The sequence below is a fragment of the Dromiciops gliroides genome, chromosome 1, assembly GCF_019393635.1.
Source record: "Dromiciops gliroides isolate mDroGli1 chromosome 1, mDroGli1.pri, whole genome shotgun sequence".
Classification (NCBI taxonomy): Eukaryota; Metazoa; Chordata; class Mammalia; order Microbiotheria; family Microbiotheriidae; genus Dromiciops; species Dromiciops gliroides.
The window spans coordinates 39,934,587-39,953,841 of NC_057861.1; the positions used below are offsets into that span (position 1 = coordinate 39,934,587).

Below are 19,255 nucleotides of genomic sequence, written 5' to 3' on the forward strand. Positions count from 1 at the left end.
CTCATCTTCTACTCATACTATGAAGAATGGGGCTAGAGAAATGGTTCTCAATCTTTTTGGTCCGAGTACCCCTTTAAATCCTTAAAAAGGAAGCCAGAGGTGGCTCAGTGGATAGAGAGGAGGGCCTGGAGTCAGGAGGACCTGAGTTCAAATATGGCCTCAAACCCTCAAACACTTACTAGCTATGTCACCCTGGGTGAGTCACTTGACTCTACCTCAGTTTCCTCATCTATAAAATAAATTGGAAAAAGAAATAGGAAACTACTCCATTATTTTTGCCAAGAAACCCCAAATGGGGCTGTGAAGTGTTAGACACCAGCTATGTACCTCATACTAGGTGTAGTATTCTATCTGCCGTACCTCGTAGGTACACTAGTTGTAGGAGCTGCAGAGGTTGTAGTCCGTGTCGGCTGTGGAATTCTTCATTCCTGTCCTTTCTACTATCCCTCTCCTACTTGTCTTCGTGAGTTACCATGGCTAGAGAATTCTTTACCAAGAGCTCTATCAAGCTTTGTCTCTCCCATCACAACATAAGCTCCTTGAAGGCAGAGATTCTTCTTGCTTTTTATTTGTATCCCCAGCCATTAGCAGAGTGCCTGACACACAACAGTCACCTGATAGATGTGTATTGATTAACTGATGGATTACTTGGTTTCACTGCTTTCCCTTGATAACACTGTTTCTTTTTATTCAGATCAAATGAGAATGGATAGAAAGCTTATAAGGTGCAGTATGGTACGGATGCATGCTATTATCATTCAGGTTTACATCCTAGCAAACATTTAGCTTTATTTTTCACAAACAGAAGAAGAGGGTAGAGCCTCAGTCACGTCAGTGGAGCCATCACAGAGGAAGAAACGATCTGGTAGACAGAATGTTCATGACCTTGGTGTGAATATTCGGCAAAATCTGGATCATTTCATAGAGTGCAAAAGAGGTATGTCAATTTCTCAGGCGTCCAGTATTGTTTCTTTTCTCTAGTGTTCAGTATCTACCAGAGTAAAGATCTACACCTTCAGAAGGATAAATTTGGTGTGATGGCAAAATCTAGGTCTCTCTCTCACTTTGTCTATTCCGGTTTTTTCCCCCTTTCTAGTTGTTTTATTAGAGGTAGTGTGGTATAGTAGATAGAGAACTGACCTTGAAGCCAACACACTTGGGTTTAAGCCTGACCATAAAATGTCTGTGTGACTGTGAGGAATACCTCTCAGGACCCTAGACAACTAACTGTAAGACTATATAAAGTACTGGGAAGACTCCCTGCATGGATATGCAAAAGAGGGAGTTCCCCCACCTGGGAGTGGGACTCCCTATGTCAATTAAGTCTTGGGTCCAGCATCAGTTTTATTGCTTACCATGAGAAGGTCCTAGAAGATTCAGGCCATCTTCTATCCTCCACGCCCCCCCATTTGTCCTAGGGGAACAGACTTTCCACTTTTTCTTTTTAAACATGAAACCCACAGGACTCGAGCATTATGATTAACTCTGAAGGAATATCCCTTTGCTCTGGATCTTGGCTTCATCAAATATCATCCTTTAAATGGGTCGTCTCATTTTTAGAAACCTTTGCTGTAGAGAGATTCTCCTCTTAAAGGGATTTGACTTTTTAAGGAGGTTTAATTTGTAAGAATGTGCTTCTGGTTTTTTGCTTTTTTTTTATAAGGTAAAGTAATATTTTCCATTGGTATTATTACTTTGAGAGTTTGATTGTTTTTGCTTTAGGCTTTGGCTTTGATGGGGAGTATTTGCTTTATCTTGACCAGAACCAGGGCACCACACCACTTCTCAGGCATTAAGAAACCATGTTGTGGGGGCAGCTGGGTGTTGCAGTGGATGAAGCACCAGCCCTGGATTCAGGAAGACCTGAGTTCAAATCCAGCCTCAGACACTTGATACTTACTAGCTGTGTCACCCTGGACAAGTCACTTAACCCCAATTGCCTCATCAAAAAAAAAAAAAAAAGAAGAAACCGTGTTGCTATCCTTCTATTCCCTGTTCCCCCCCCCACCTCTCTCCATCTCTTATCCTCCCAACTTCTGTTTTTCCCCCATTAGAACATATGTTTCTTGAGGCAAAGACTGTCTAGCTTGCTTGTGTTTGTATAATCAATCAATGCTTAGCCCAGTACCTGGCACATAGTAAACTTAAGAAATTCTTTGTCTGTCATTCATTCATTCATTCATTCATTCTTTTTTGTTTTGTTTTGTTTTTGGTGGGCAATGAGGGTTAAGTGACTTGCCCAGGGTCACACAGCTAGTAAGTATCAAATGTCTGAAGCCAGATTTGAACTCAGGTACTCTTGAATCCAGGGCCGGTGCTTTATCCACTGCGCCATCTAGCTGCCCCCCCCCCATTCATTCTTACACAGCTGTTCTCACACCCTAAGCCCTCAGGTAGGTATGAAGGCCTCTCTGCTGTTGGATTGTCAGCTTAGATACCATCCTCTGCCCCTTTGTGGAAGACAGCTGCCTGTGTAGATAGCACATTAAAAATGTGTGCCAGAAGAGAATGAGCCAGTTTGCTGTTTCATACCTGATTCAGCCTAGCTCAAATCTTTGAAATATGTAGGTCATTGGGTAGCTCTTGGAAATCTTTTGCAGACTTGAGCTTTTCATAGGAGTCTTTTGATAACACTAGGTTAGAACTTTGACTAGGTTCATTTACTAAAGGTATGCTTTTGTATCCACTCAAATGGCTTTTACATTAGTGTCCTTGGGAGTCAGGTCTCTCTCTGAGAACTTCTCCACTGGAGTGTGCCTCTTTAGTCTTGAGTCTTGGGAACATGTCCAGTTAGATTAGAGCATTAGAAATGATGGGGAAGAATAAGTAGGTTTGATGCCTTACAGCCTGTCAATCTGGCTCAATCTTTCAGGTACTTCAGGGAAAGTAGTGCACTTGAAGACAAACTTCTTCCGGCTGACATCTCTTCCTCAGTGGGCACTGTATCAGTACCATGTTGACTTCAACCCACAGATGGATTCCAAAAGACTCCGTTCAGTTTTACTCGACGTGCATAAACAACTCCTAGGAAAATGTTATTCTTTTGATGGGGCAATATTATTTTTGCGCCATAGACTACGAAACCAGGTGAAATAATATTTTTGATTGGCATCATAGCTTTAGGCTTTCAAAGAAAATGTGGTTCAGTCACTGCAATTGTCAGTTGTGATAAAAGTTAAATATAATATGAGGTAATGCTTATACTCAGTTTTGAAGATGATCCCCAAAGGTCCTATAGCTGGCAGATCTTTGATTAAAATCCAGGAATACTTATTGTTTGCATTGTCACCAGTTTTATATCCTCTATAGGCTAACATTGTGTTTGTTAATAAGTGTTTGTTGATTGACTTAACCTCAAATACTGATATTAGCACATACAAATTTGAATAAAAAGTTCTTTACAATAAAGGCACCACATTATTCTTAGCTATAATTCTGTATCACTTTCCAACTCATCTGGCTTGAACAACAAATCTTATTAAATACCTACTATGGGCAAAGTCCTGTGACAGCAAGCCTAGTTTGTAGCCTATAATTGTACTTTGCTGAATTTTTATGTGTATTTTCCTTTCAAAATCTCACTTTAGGAGGAGGGCCGATATTTGGATTCATTAAGGTAATGTGTTAGAGTAGATAGTACCAGACCTGGAATCGGGAAAACTCATCTTTGTGAGTTCAAATGTGGCCTCAGATATTTACTAGTTGTATGACCCTGGACAGGTCACTTAACCCTATTTGCCTCAATTTCCTCATCTGTAAAATGAGCTAGAGAAGGAAATGGCGAACCATTCCAGTATCTTTACCAAGAAAATCCCAAATGGGGTCATGGAGAGTTGAACATGACTAAAACATGACTCAACAACAAATGATAGTTTTTAGATGTCAGACTTTTTTTCCAGGAATGTCAGTAGTAAAGATTTCTCTACTATTTTCTAATACATAAGTAATTTTTTTAAAAACCACTCTGATTGAAAGTTTAAAACCATCTGACTTTGGTTGGGAAGACCTAGGTTCAAATCTTGCTTCTGATATAACCTGGCTATGTGACTCTAACCTCATAGTACCCCAGGCTAGCTAACATATCTAAGACTAAGTATCACAGAAGGTGTTGATCTTCCTGGGAAGAGGGGGTTTCCTTATCAGAGGGTTCCCTAAGTCAGTGAAACTTTACATGTAACCTCCTCTTCCCCCTCTTCGTCACCCCAAAGATATCTTTAAAAGGCATATTACTGTCTCAGTACAGTTACTGAAATTGGTTCCTTGTTCTGTTTTTGTTCTTTGCTATCATTTCACAGCCCAAATTCATTAAAAGCAGAAGCATTTTTTTTGGAGGGGGGCAATGAGGGTTAAATGACTTGCCCAGGGTCACACAGCTAGTAAGTGTCGAGTGTTTGAGGCCAGATTTGAATTCGGGTCCTTCTGAATCCAGGGCCAGTGCTTTATCCACTGTGCCACCTAGCTGCCCCCAGCAGAAGCATTTCCAAACCAGACATCACCAGTTATTTCATGAAACATTTGTATGAATTGAATTCTAGAAAACTAAACTGTGTAATTGGACATTATTTTAAAGTTCCTATTGCTGAGCTTAGCTACCAAAGCAATCTTTTTTAATGAAAATGGCTTCCATTTCATAGATTAACAGGTTAGCCCCAGGGTTGACTCTAAAATGCTTGTCTTGTAAATCCAGGCTAGTTGTGGGAAAAAGAGACTTAGACTTCTGGGAGCATCTCAGAAAGTAAACTGACTTCACAGTTCTGCTTTACTCTTTGTGTTGTCATTGTTGTTTTTCCATTTTGGTCATCTATTAAGATGCTTATTATTTTTTTTTTCAGGTTACTGAAGTGTTTAGTCAGACACACAGTGGAGAGAATGTGAGGATTACTATCACTTTAACCAATGAACTTCTGCCTAATTCACCAACTTGCTTACAGTTTTACAATATTATTTTCAAAAGGTTTGTCTGACCCTTTTCACTTTCTTGGAACTCAAAACTCAGTTGTCCATTTAGGTTTGGTGAACATTAGTGAAACCAAGTGCATCCTTTCGACTCTTTGTGATTTTTGAAATCCAAACATGTAGGACTATTTCATAGGCAGTTTATTCTCATTGCAGACCTCAGATCCCTCCTCCCCTCAATAACTTCATGGGAAGGAAGATCTCTCTAGAAGAAGATGCTTATACTAGATATATTGAATAGAGACAAAGTATAATTGTTCCAATTTGCTGCTATCATATAGAATCTGAATCTAAGCAGCAGTTTCATAGGGTCACCATTGAAAGTATTGGGTAGATTTTTTTTTCTCTATAAGTAATTTGAACTCAATTCAATAAACATTAACTATTTTCTCTGTACAGAGAGCTGGCCTACTTAGTGGTAGATAAGATTAGGTAAAACCAGGAATTTACCCTCTTAAATTTGGAGTCAGGAAAACCTGAGTTCAAATGTGGCCTCAGACATTTATTTATCACTTGTATGACCCTGGGCAAGTCACTTAGCCTCTGTCTTGGTTTCCTAACCATAAAATGGGGATAATAATGATGGGAAGGGGAAAGAGGAGAAAAGCATTTATTAAACACCTGCTAGGTGCCAGGCATTGTGCTAAACACTTTGCAAACATTTCATTTGGTCATTACAACCCTGCCAGCTAGGGGCTGTTATCTCCATTTTTTAACCCACCGGCTGAGGTTGTCGTGAGGATCAAATGAGATGATATTTGTGAAGCACTTTGCAGATATATACATGCTAACTATTATTGGAGCTTCTTTTGAGAGGGGGATGCAGTAGACATCTCAAAAGCTAGCACTTCCTGGCAGGTTTCCTCAGTGCTTTCCATAGCATAATAACAATAACAATAGCTAGCCTTTCTACAGCAAAGCACTTTACAAATATTGTCTCATTTTAATTAATCAGTCTCATTCTCTTCTTGGGAATAAAGTAGAATAAACATAAACAATAAAACTTTTCTGTCCTTTTAACTTCTAGATTTTTGAATACCGTGAAGCTCGTACAAATTGGACGCAATTTTTATGACATTTACAACGGGGCTGAAGATATGAGAGATTTAGGGTTTGTATAATAGGAATGGACATTTGTTGCATTTAACAAAATAGAACACTTCATATTTTCTAAACAAAAAAGAGCTTATAACCCTTGAAATTATGGTGGTATATTTTATGTGTTATAGTTACTTTTAGATTAAATAGTACAATATCATTTGGGGATAGATTGGGCTCTCAGTTTTCTAAAAGCATATAATTGTTATAAGAAAGGTTGAGCTCTTTTTCTTCTAGGAGACCGTCTAATGTGTCTATTCATGGCAAAGTTGACTTTTAATCAGACTTTTAAAAAAATTAATTATCCATTGGAGAACAATTTTTTTTGTACTACAGACATTCCTGAAAAAAGTGACACCTAAAAATGTCCTAGAGATAGTTATAATTGTGCTAGTAAAAGATTGTCTTTTCTTTCTTATTTTGAATCTATGGCTTTTAGTGTAAAAAAAATTCATGGATTTTTCACTTCCTTTAAGTTTTTTTTTTGTCACGTAGTTGAGAATTTATCTCTTTTCTATAATCAAAACAGATTTGGGTGAATGAGAATCATAAATTAGAAGATAACAGTATATTATATTCGGGATTTATTGTTGTGTATGTTGTAAGATATTAATCTAATAAGCATTTTCAACATGCTACCCTCTAATTTTCCCACCAATCTTTTACTAAATAATGAATTCCTTCCTTCCTTTGATCTTGGGTTTATTAAACACCTGATTTATTATAGGCCTTTGGTCCTACCTCTAGGTTACTTACTCTATTACATTGAAATACTTGCTTTTTTCATCTAATACTAGATGACTTTAATAATTATGGCTTTATGCTAATTATAAATTATTTGCTGTATATAATGCTATAATGAGATCTGGCAATATAAGTATATAGTTCTCCTTTTTTTCCCCTAATTTCTCTTACCATTTTTGTCAGTTTCATCTTTTAAGGGATTTTTATTGGTTCATCTATTCCTGTGAAGTGTATCCTAATGGGATTTTAAAAGTGTCTCAAATCTACAAATTAATTTCTGTAATAGTCAGTAGACATTTACTAAGCACCTACCAGGGATTATATGGAGTAGTAGAGGTGCACAAAGAGGAAAAAAAATAGCCTTTGCCCTCAAGGAGATCACAGTTTAATGGGAGAAACAACAAGCAAATGTGTAAAAATACTGGAAAGGTAGGAGGACATTACAAAAGAAAATTCTTTTTTTAAATTAATATCACAGTTGTCTTCTCAATTTATCCCCTACAGGGGGAATGTAGTAATATTAAGTTTTAGAGAATGTTTCAATTTTTGTTTTTATTATGTTTCATGCATAACAACTGGACAATCATCGTAAAATCTCTAAAAGATTCTGAATTTCCTTAGACATGTTTTTGAGAACTCTCATTGTCTGATTTGATTACTGGCAAAGCTATTTAAAGTTGTGTTAAGCTCAATTTTGTAGGAAACTTTCTCAGCTGATTACCAGTGTGTGAAACACCTGAGTGACTATACAACCACATCCAAAACTCTACAGCTGAGACTTGTTAGTTGATCTTCAGCATCCACACCTGAAAGACTTTCATACCACAACTACACCCAGAGAACATCCCAAAAATCATCTGAGAAAAGACTTCCAAAGACTTAAATGGACATTTTTCTGTTTTCCCTTTCCCCATTGTAAACACTGTTTATAATGTCCACTTACTAAAGGGGAATTCCCCCTTTAGTTTTTCTCTGTTTGTAACATCCTCCTGCTAAAAGGGAAGTGCCCCCTTTTAGCCTTTGTTAATGAATTGCTCAATTTCTTTTCTCTCTTTTCATTCCCTTTACTTTGTTAGTCATAAGTATCTAATGTTATTGCTTCATTAAGGAAACAATTGTTTCTTAATGAAGTACAGGGGGGAATGTGATAAAATAATGGGATTTGGCAGACACCCAGGGGCCCCCACCTGAAGATTGATTTAGAATTGTTTGAGACTGAGAAACTGACTGAATACCTACTTAAGGGTGATTGGATTGAGACCACACCTGGCTGGCACTGGGTGACCTCTGGTTCTCAGAGGCTTTGTACTCCTGAAATCAGCAAGAGGCCACTCTCAACCAATCAGCTTGAAGGACCTCCCCTTTTGGGGAGGGAGAGAGGAACTAGGAAGCAGAGGTTAGCGTTGGATCTCCCTCTTTTCATGAGGAATAGGCACGTGGCGGGAGACAGGAGAAAAAGGAGGGTCTGGACTTTGGCATGGTGAGGGACTTCATTTGGGCTGCTAGGAAAGGAAGTTTTTTCCTCTCTGGCTATACCAAATAGATCTAAACTAGGATTTTCCGTGCTATAAGGAATCTGTCCTCAATCTCTCTCTCTTTCTCTTCACTGATTTCTAATACACTTTAATAAATACCTAAAAGCCTAAACTCTTACTGAATTTATCAGTAATTTTAGACAGCTTTCCCCCCAAAAAAACTGGGAGGGGGCAGATTAGAACCCACATTTAGATTTTAAACCACAATCATTAAGAGCATCCCCTCCCCTATTTCTTGTGGTGTTTTTTTCTTAGTGATAGAGAAATGCTGATCTTTGTGGCTTTATTTTTTTTACTTATTCTAGGACTACTGTAACTCCAGTAAGGTAGGGAGGGTTATTATTTGCTAAAATCATTGATTACCGAAGGCGCTTTTTATTTGGTCTGGCAGGTTGAATATTTGTCAAGGTTTCATTACCTCTATCCTTCAGTATGAGAATGACATTATGCTATGCACTGATGTAAGTCATAAAGTTGTCCGAAAGGATACTGTCTTAGACTTCATCCATGACTTCCAGAGATCTCGAAGACCCACGTCCCGAGAAGAAATTTTGAAAGAACTACAAGGGCAGATTGTTTATACCAAGTAAGTCTTTGTGCTTTATTTTCACGTTGTTTTTTTTTTTTTAAATAAACAAATGTTTCATCTCAAGTAACTTTGTGCTCTTAAGTGCTAAGCTTGGGTAAAATGTAGCAGAGGCCCTCAAGGTGGGAGAAGATGTTAGAAGAATAGCAAGAGGGGAGGGAAGAAACGATGGCTGTCCTTTTCTCTTCCTCAGAATTATGCAACCTTATGTTAAAGCTGCTTATATGTGAGTCACATGATCTAGTTCATTCCCCCACCTCCAGAAGGTAAAATGGTCCCATTGTGGGAAGGTCATTTATTTTTCCCAGCCCCATGTTTGTTAATTGACCTATAGCTGTCATGCTGTATCTAAGACACAACTCTTCCAGAATCTTCTGCCCTATTACTAGTTCTGTTAAATGTATGTATTTATGGGGCACCTAGGTGGCGCAGTGGATAAAGCACTGGCCTTGGATTCAGGAGGACCTGAGTTCAAATCTGGCCTCAGACACTTGACACTTACTAGCTGTGTGACCCTGGGCAAGTCACTTAACCCTCATTGCCCAGCCCCCCCCCCCAAAAAAAAAAGAATTTAAGGGAAATGTAGTATTTACAGTTCATTTTGAAATTGTATAGTTTTTAGTTTTAGAAACTGAATATTGAACAGTTTCACCTCCACTCATGAGAGAAAAGACCATATTTGGACTCTTCTCAGAGCCCCAAGGCAGAGAATGAGTCCGGTTTCAGGCCCTACAGCTTTGTTGCCCAAACCTCCCAGCAGGGGACCGCCTGGCACTCAAGGCTCTGAGGAGCCAAGGCTCCTGGGCCTTAGGCCCGAGCAGGGCCTGAAGAGGGGCCTGGGAGTTCACCTTAAGGTGCCTGAGGTGATTCCCCACGTGACTCGGAGCTCAAGCTCTGACAAGTTTTGTTTTGACAGCTTATGTTGACATAAGCACTGTTTTAGTGGGGAATGGGGGCATTCTTACTCCAGCATAGGGTTGGGGCCTAAGGCCACAATCTGATTGGTCAAACCCCGAGTCAGGTTTTCTTTCTTGAAGAGTTTATGTACATTAACACAGCATTGTTTTGAGGAGGAGCCAACTCTCTTGCCCAGAATAGGTTAAGGCCTGGTATCGTAGTTTGTAAAATCTGATTGGTCGACTGCTACCACCTGACTAGTTTCTAGCACTAGGATTAGTCCACTTGGTACAATCTGATTGACTGTTATTGTTATGCCCTATGTTAATAGGGTGAAAGTATATAAATGAGGAATAGTAAAATGTCTTAATGTGATTGGTCAGAGGGGACCCCTTGAGGGGTATAAATAGAGGTGAGAGACCTTACTTCAGTGCACTCTCTGCCACTTGCAGAAGAGTGCCCATCTTTGCAAAGATGAATAAAGAAGCCTTCACCCACTGACAGCTGCCTGCTTGGATTCTTTGAGCAACGACCTGCTAGCAACACTAGGGCTGCTAACACTATTTGAGCTGTTAGCTGCATTTCTAACAACTCATACCCCTTAGTCCTCTGGTTCTTCCAGTCTTCTCTAGATTCAGTCAGCTGCTACTTGTTTTTCCAAATGTTACTTCTGTAGAGAACTTCCAGGCATTAAACTGTCATAAATCTCCAAATGTATTCCTTCCACAGACACAACAATAGAACTTATAGAGTTGATGACATTGACTGGGAACAGAATCCAAACAGCACCTTTAAAAAAGATGGCTCCAATATCAGCTTCTTGGACTACTATAGACAGGTGGAAAATTGACTTTCAAGATTTTATTCTCTATTCCAAAACATTTCAGTTGTAGCAGAATTTCAAAATGCCTTCAATACAAGTACCTTTTCCCTCACTGGTTATCAGTTGCAAATTACCTATAGATAAGAGATGCTTTAGAAGTTGCTTTTATAAATATGGATTTGTAGGAGTTATAATCATTTTTCCTGCCTTATATTTAATTGTTTTTGCTTTAATTGCCTCCTGTATGTGACACTATATCATGTGCTCTTCTTAAACATTTTAAGCATTTCCTGCTCTCTTGAGCATTATTATCTTAAAATGAATTCTAAGCAATAATGTAGTGTTTAAAGAGCTCGCCTTGAAACCAGCAAGACCTGGGTTCAAGTCTCATCTTTGACACATTGGCTGTATGATCCTGGACAAGTCACTTAGCTGCTCAGTGTACCAGGCAACTCTCTGCAACCAAATTGCAGGTGGTTGAAGCAGTTTCCTCACCTGGGACTTTGCTACAGATGAAATCACAGATCTGGTCCCTTCCACTGTCCTTTAGGTGAATTATAGAGATTTAAACACATAAATTACAAGCATCAGAATAAGACATATAGGGGGTAGCTAGGTAGTGCAGTGGATAAAGCACCAGCTCTGGATTCAGGAGGACCTGAGTTCAAATCTGGCCTCAGACACTTGACACTTACTAGCTGTGTGACTTTGGGCAAGTCACTTAACCCTCATTGCCCTGCCCCCCCAAAATTAAAAAAAATAAAAGAATAAGACACATAGCTAGAAAGTTTTCTGCAATGCACATCAAGGCTAAGTATAATTTTTTCTGGTGGTAGTTTATGAGGTGATAGTGAGACATTTGTGCCTAAGTAAGCAGTACTAAGGAAAGCCCTCCTCTTTGGAATGCCTTGAAACAGAGTGAAAAAGCACCAACTTATAAGTAAGAGGGTCTAGATTCAAATCCCACTTCAGATTCTTTCCCATATGAGTCACTTAGCCTCCCTATGTCCCAGTTCCCTTATTTATAAAGTGAAGGACTCGAATTAGCCTCTGAGGTCTCTTTCAGCTCAAAATATATGATCATATAATCATTCTAGAATGGGGGGGGGAGGGAGGGTGAAAAGAAGAAAGAAAGAAAGAAAGGAAACATGGGAAGGGAATAGGCATTTCTTAAGTGAATACTATGAGCCAGGCACTGTGCTAAGCATTTTACAGATATTATCCATCTCATTTGATTCTCACAACAACCCTGGGAGTGCTGTTATTATCTGCATTTTACATATGAGTAAATTGAGTCATACACAGGTTAAGTGACTAGCTCAGAGTCACACAGCTAGCTAGTGAGTGCCTGAGGTAGCATTTAAATTCAGACTTTTTGTAAGGCTTGCTCCAGATCCAGTGCTTTGTGCGCCATACCACTTAGCTGCCTCTAGGGGTTCTTATCCTTGAGTCCTTGGACCCCGAAGACAACCCATAGATAATTGTCACGTGTCTATAGATTTACATGGAGGAAAATCCTATCTTTATTTTCACTAACTGAAAATTTAGCAGCAGTCACATCCAGGTAAAACAAGCTAAGCAGATGGGCTAAACTAGGTTGAGGGTAACTGAGAGCACTCAGACTTGTCATTGAGTTAGGGCGATGTCTATGTGAAGCATAGGAAGACTTTCCCTGGCAGAATGGGTAGATGAAAAAAATTTGTTCCAACTGCTATGAAGTTGAAGGTGGCTAAAGTGATCCACTGCATCCTGGGCCATTGCCGGCTGTCCTGACCTTTGTCCTGGCAGTGGCCTCTGCTGACTCTGGAAGAGAGAGTGAAGATGACAACTTTGTGCAACTCTTCCTCACTTAAACCCAATTCAGGAGCAAGTCAAGACATCATCTTATGATGTCATTGGTCCTTTTGCTGATGGATTGATTTGATTGGTTCAGAAACTTTATTTATTTATTTATTTATTTATTTATTTATTTATTTATTTATTTATTTTTTAGTGAGGCAATTGGGCTTAAGTGGCTTGCCCAGGGTCACACAGCTAGTAAGTGTTAAGTGTCTGAGGCTGGATTTGAACTCAGGTCCTCCTGACTCCAGGGTCGGTGCTCTATCCACTGCACCACCTAGCTCCCCCAGAAACTTTTTATACAAATAATCAAGTTATTAGCACCACCCATACTAATAAGAAACAATTACTGAGTATTCCAAAACGTCCTTGCTTTCCCACTAACCTGTAAGGTATCTTTAGGCAAGCCTATCTTTCTGGGCCTGAATTTACCCATTTATAAAATGAGAGTTTCTGCTAGGTAACCTTTGAAGCTCCTTCCAGCTTTAAACCTATGACTCTTTTGGCAATGAGAGTTGTAAGAGTGGGAAGAGATCACTAGAGTACCTACAATCTGTAATACCCTTCACAGGCATTCTTAAATTTTCCCAAATCCATACAGCTTCTGCTAGCTAGTCTTGGTCTTACTGATAATAGCTAGCATTTATATAGCACTTTAAGATTATCCCAACCACCCTGAGTTACACACTGTTATCATTCCCATTTTACAAAGGAGGAAACTGAGGCTGAGGGAGAAGAGACCTGTCCAAGGTCTTATAGAGAGAAAGTATCTGAGGTAAGATTTGTACTCAGGTTCAGATTAGGTGGGATCCTCTGCTCTACTCACTGTTGGAAGAGGTGACTATTAACGATGACCTTTCTTTCTTTTCTTTCTTTTCTTTCTTACATAGCAATATGGGGCAAGAATCACAGACTTGCAGCAGCCAGTTTTGGTCAGCCTGCCCAAGAAGAAGCAGGGGCCTGATGGAAATCTCACAAACCCTGCCCTGCTCCTGCCTGAGCTCTGCAATTTCACGGGTACTGTGTGATTTTCTTTTCTTTGGAGGGAAGATGGAATTACTTACTCATTTCTTTCTTGCCCATCAATCCCACTTCTCTCCTTCATTTAACACCTCTTCCTTCAAGTACTCTGGCCTCTGAGACCCCTCAGCATCTTCTCTTTGAACTCCTGCCCAGCTCTCTGAGAGAGCTTCTTCTGCATTCCAGTGCTCACAGCAAACTGAGTAAGCATTCTTATCTCCTGGTTTGAATGCAGTAGCCCTTGTCTTTATCCGAAGGTCTAACACGCTCAATGAGAAAGAATGATAGGATCACCAAGAACATAGCCAATCATACAAGGTTGTCACCGGAAAGAAGGTACAGTGAACTCCGAAAACTCATCGACAATATTCACAGGTGAGTTTCTTTATTCTAGGGGGTCGCAACTTTTTTTTGTTGTTGTTGTTTCATGAGCACCTTTTGGCAGTCTATTTTTAAATGCATAAAATAAAATATAGGATTAAGAGAAAACCATCTATATTCTCAAAATACTTTTAAAAAAAGTAATACTAAAAAAAGTAGTTACGTTTAGTTTCTCCCATAGGAGAACCCCTGAAAGTATACAAGGTGAGTGATTTTGCGTTATAAGATTTTAATTCTCATCTTTGGTAACAGAGCTTGAATTGGCTTTTCAGAATCTCAACTCTGAGAGGAACCACCTAAGAAAGACTCTTTGGTTTGGGGGTGTTTGTCTTGATTTTGAATAGGACACCCTTGTTTTATTTATTGATGTCCGAATACTCTTAACTCAACAGAAATCCTGTTGTCCAGAGAGAGCTTCAGGAATGGGGTTTAGGCTTTGAAAACCAATCATTATCTCTCACTGGAAGAGTTTTGCCAGTACAGAAGCTCAATGAAGATAGAAGAGTAAGTTTCTTAAATTAAGTTGTGTTTTTATTAAATCATCAAATCAGTTTCAAAGCAAACTTGTATGACTCAAAGTAAACCTACTTATACAAGTAATTGGAAGAACAAAGGTTTTACCTTGTTCCTTTGCTGGGCTTCCTACTATATTTCCACACGAGTGAAAACAAGTAGACTAACTTATCACCAAAAGAATAGTTTGTTTTTTCTATAATGCTTAAAGGTTTGCAGAGCACTGTACAAATAGTCTCTCATTTGATCTTCACAACAATCCCCAGAGGTGGGTGCTGTTATGTCTCCCATTTTACAGATGAGGAAATTGAGGCATATAGGGTCACACTGCTAGAATGTGCCTGAGGTCAGATTTAAACTCTGGTCTTCCTGACAACAGTACTCTAACTATTAGGCCACCCAGCTGCCTCATCAAAAATACAAAATCATTCCTTTTACACGTTCCTCTTTAGAAATAGAAGTAACTTTTGCAGACAGTAATGTCCTAACTGTTTAGGGCCCGGGCTTAGCATCTCTTCTCTTTACTCTCCCTCCTTTGCACAGAAAATGCAAAGGGATCTTCATATTGGCTTGCCTCGCACATTTGTTGGATGGTTAGGTGGCACCATAGTGCATGGTGCTGGGCATGGAGTTAGGAAGACTCATCTTCATGGGTTCATAACTGGCTTCAGTATTGGATTGTCTGGCACATAGTAGGCGCTTAATAAATACATGTTGACTTACTGGAATTTCTCTAGTTGTAAAGCACAGTTAACTTCTTGTAACATTTCTTCTAATTCTCTCTCTCCCAGGCCATGTCTATCCAGTGTATAAATTGGTCAAAAGAAATAAGTAAAGGACATTTGACTTATCCTAAACCACTGACGGATTGGCTCCTTATCTTTAATCATGAAAATTCAAGACTAGCACAGCTCCTATGGGAGAAACTAAAAGTAACTACACATACCCTAGGCATAAACCTGGGGTACCCCAGACGGTAAGTACAGCTAAACTTTTCCCATAGTTGGGAAATTGAATGTTGGGAGTTGACAGGTTATGCCTTTGGGGAATGATTTTTGTAAATTCTTTGAAGGAGAATCCAGAGTTAAATAATCCAGGAAGATTAATTCAGCATAGATAATTCAGCAATGCTTATAATAAGCGTTCTTTGACTGGTTATAAAGGGGACTCTATTTGAGGAAAATATACATATCGTCTATAGCCTAGGTGTCCTCAAAAGCCCCTCCCACCCCAGGTTTGATCCTGTCTCCTTATCCCCACAAAGGTTGGTTCTTTTTTTAAGCTATGGCTTCAATTCCAGGGGTCCACTTTCCCCAAATGTGGGTAACAGAGTTTCTCAACTCCCACAAAGGCATTTATGGGTAGCACAACATTTATTTCATCTACCACAGAAAATTCATAAGGTACATAAATGACTCACAGGAACCCACGAACAAATACAAAAACAGCCCTCAGATAATCCATTAGACTCCCCCCCAGCCTTTGAGGAGTACTGAACAAGCACTCTCCATTCATCTTGGACTGACGCCGTCTGAGCAACCCACATCAGTGGTAGGGAAAGGTTGGCAAGAAGATATGTTAAAAGAGGTGTGGGTGGAGCATCATGGTTTATTAAGAAGATATTCAGGGGCATCTAGATGGAGCAGTGGATAGAGCACCGGCCCTGGAGTCAGGAGGACCTGAGTTTGAATCTGGCCTCAGACACTTAACACTTACTGGCTGTGTGACCCTGGGCAAGTCACTTAACCCCAATTGCCTCACCCCCCCCCCAAAAAAAGAAGATATTCATGGGCAAGAATTTGGGAACTGGGGAAGAAGTAATGTGAAGGGCATGGGGGTGATGATGAGCAGGGATAGAAAGAGGAACGTCATCATCATCTGAACATCAGAGTATATGTTACAGTAACCTTAGACTGAAAGAGGGACTAAATGAGAGAATCTAGAATCATCATCCATCTGGCCCAGACATTGGATCGTGATGGAGGATTTCATTTCTTCAATCATCTGATGGACCTATCACTATTCCAAAAAAAAAAAAAAAACCAACAAAAAAACCCCCAGCTAATAATTTCTTGATTTGCCAAAATGGCCATTTCATCTTTCAAAAATAGGAGGAATCAATTTGGGGAAATACTGTTTCTGATTCTCTCCAACAGAGAAGAACTGGTTTCTGGGGCAAAAATAATGAGAACCTTGGGGAGAACATGTGTTGGTATTAGTTGATTGCAAGCTGAATATGGGTCAGCAGTCAGATACCTCTCTGATTGGAGGGGTACAGGGCAGAGCACAAAATTCTTCCTATAACCTCCATTTGTAGGGGTCTCAAAATGACACGTCTTCATCTGGTACTAGGTGCTTCAACTCCATTTAGTCATTCAGTAAACATTTATTAAGCACCTACTATGTGTCAGGCCCTGTGCTAAGCACTGGTGTTACACAAAGAGACAAGACAGTACTGCCCTCAAGGAGTTCATAATCTAGTGGGGAAGGCAAGCAAATGAATAAGTACAAACTGTATAAAGGATAAATAGGGGGAAATTGAGAAGAAAGGTGCTAGAATTAAGAGGAGTCTTGTAGAAGATGGGATTTTAGTTGGGATATAAAGGATGCCATGGAGGTCAGTCATTGGAGTTGAAGAGAGAGAGAAACATTCAAGCTCTGGGGGACAGCCAAAGGAAATACTCTAAGCTGGAAATGGAGGGTATTGTCTATGGAGCAGCCAGGAAACCAGCGTCACTGGATTGAAGAGTACATTTGGGGGAGTAAGCTGTGAGAAGACTGGAAAGGTATACAGTAACAGCACTATTGTTTTAAGGACGACTTTGAGCAAATAAGTCATCTTGACAATTGTAAATATCCAAATTAATTATAAAAGACATATGAAAAATGATTCTATTTGCATGCAGAGAAAGAACTAATAAATAGAAGTATGTATAAAATAATTTGTGTGTGTGTGTGTGTTGTGTGTGTTGTGTGTGTGTGTGTGTGTGTGTGTGTGTGTGTGTGTGTGTGTGTGTGTGTGTGTGTGTGTGTAAGGAAATGAGGATGGTGAAAGACCTCGAGGCCTTGCCATGTAAAGACCAAACGAAGGAACTAGAGATGCTTATCCTGAAGAAGACTCAGGGGAGACATACTTGTCTTTAAATATTCTCACAACTGTTGTGTGGAACAGGCTCATTCCTCTGGTCTCCAGAGGGTAGCTGTGGGGACAATAGGTAGACATTTCAGAGAGGCAAATTTAAGCTTGATATAAAGGAAGAAACAACAACAACAACCACAACAAACCCTCCCAGTAACACCTGTAACAAATTGTTAGGGGCCACCTAGGGGAAGAGAGGGTTTCATTCCTCCCTGGAGATGGCCCCTTGTTGGGAGGATTGTAGTAGGGATTCTTTTCTTAGGTATGAAGCAGACTAAGTGGCCACTAAGGTCCCTTCCTGTTCTGAAAATCTGTAACTCATCTGCGTGCTTTCCTCTAATGTACAATTCTTGTTTTTTATCCTATCAAGTCAATCTGTCTTCACTGAGCCAGCCTGTCCACAAATGCCTTTGGTAAACAGGAGTTTTGTTGTTTAAGTAATCCTAGAACAATCCTGCCTTCCTGCCTGCATTCCTTCCTTCCTTTCTTTCCCTCTCTCCCTCCACCTTTCTTCCTCCCTCTTTTCCCTCTCTCTCCCTCCCTCCCTCCCTCCTAGATTGATTCAGTACTTGTATTTTGAAATATCTCCCTTATTATACCTGAATACTCCAGTTTCTCTTTGGAGCCTAAATTGGTCATTTCATTTTCCTGGGCCCAGAAAGGTGCTGTCTAGTTATTTCAACAGCTTAACTTACGTGGCCCCGTAGGTGATTTTTATGTCCATTCTTACCTCAGCAAGTACCTGTGCTTTATCTTTTATTTCAGCAACCACAAACCATCCCAGATTCTCTCCTCAGTAAAGATGTCTTTTAGACTCCTGACAAAAAAGCAACAGAAAGGAGAGTTCGAGAGAAGGACTTCAGCTTCACTTCTTGGCAGATTTTTTGGTTCTAAACCTGGTTTTGGACTTCACTGTCTTTACCAATTTAGCATTGACGGTCTTCAGTTTCTTGTGCATCTTGGCCACAACTTTGAGCTTATTGGCTGGAGCCTTGGGGGTCTTCTAGGGCTTGTGTGCCCTTCTTTGTGCTTGTGGGAGGGTGGAATAAAGGGCAATTTCTGTGCTTTGTGACCCTTTGCCCTCAGTTAGACTTCTGGATTGCAAGAGAAGAACCAGGAGTCAAAGGATGTAAGAATACCCATAAGGGAATCGAATAAAGGCTGGGAGCTACTTTGAATCCTGCTCAAGACTAGAGTTGTGATTGAGGGTGGACAGTTGTAATCATTATTAGTTCCACCTTCTTTTATTCCTGAGAAGGGAAAGGGAAAGCCTTTTTTCTCTGTTTGTTTGAACAGAGGATATGTGGTCATCTGCTCAGAATACCCGAGAGGGAACAAAAGAATGGGGGAGGGGGGAAGGGAGAGTTGGAGAGAGCAGATGAAGGGAGGAGAGGGTAAGAGTAAGAAGTGAAGAGTGAAAGGGAGATGGGAGTAGAGAAAAGGGGGAGAGGAAACTACCTTTTTAAAAATACAATTTTATTTTATTTTCAAGAAGATTCACCTTCCCTCCCACCCAAGTAAAGTAAGAAAAACAAAGTTCTTGTTACAAACTTTGAGAGTTAAGCCAAACAATAAACACACACATATACATATATGCATACATATATGTATATATACACACACCTAAACACATATTACTTTGACAGTCAAGCCAAATGATTTTCCACTTTGACAATGTCAAAATATATGTTTATATAATAAATATATCTGTACAATATAGATAT

The 19,255-nt window shown here is 39.7% G+C and overlaps 1 protein-coding gene across 1 annotated transcript in view; it reads left to right on the top strand.

Moving 5' to 3' along the window:
- The window catches only part of LOC122735998 (piwi-like protein 1), a 61,994-nt gene that overhangs the window by 8,049 nt on the left and 34,690 nt on the right, over positions 1 to 19,255 (top strand). Inside the window, exons 4-13 of the mRNA XM_043977962.1 lie at positions 806 to 937; positions 2,873 to 3,087; positions 4,833 to 4,954; positions 5,984 to 6,067; positions 8,725 to 8,919; positions 10,546 to 10,654; positions 13,369 to 13,495; positions 13,756 to 13,873; positions 14,272 to 14,383; positions 15,184 to 15,368. Of these exons, the coding sequence (XP_043833897.1) occupies positions 806 to 937; positions 2,873 to 3,087; positions 4,833 to 4,954; positions 5,984 to 6,067; positions 8,725 to 8,919; positions 10,546 to 10,654; positions 13,369 to 13,495; positions 13,756 to 13,873; positions 14,272 to 14,383; positions 15,184 to 15,368 (1,399 nt within the window). The remainder of the gene's footprint in view (positions 1 to 805; positions 938 to 2,872; positions 3,088 to 4,832; positions 4,955 to 5,983; positions 6,068 to 8,724; positions 8,920 to 10,545; positions 10,655 to 13,368; positions 13,496 to 13,755; positions 13,874 to 14,271; positions 14,384 to 15,183; positions 15,369 to 19,255) is intronic.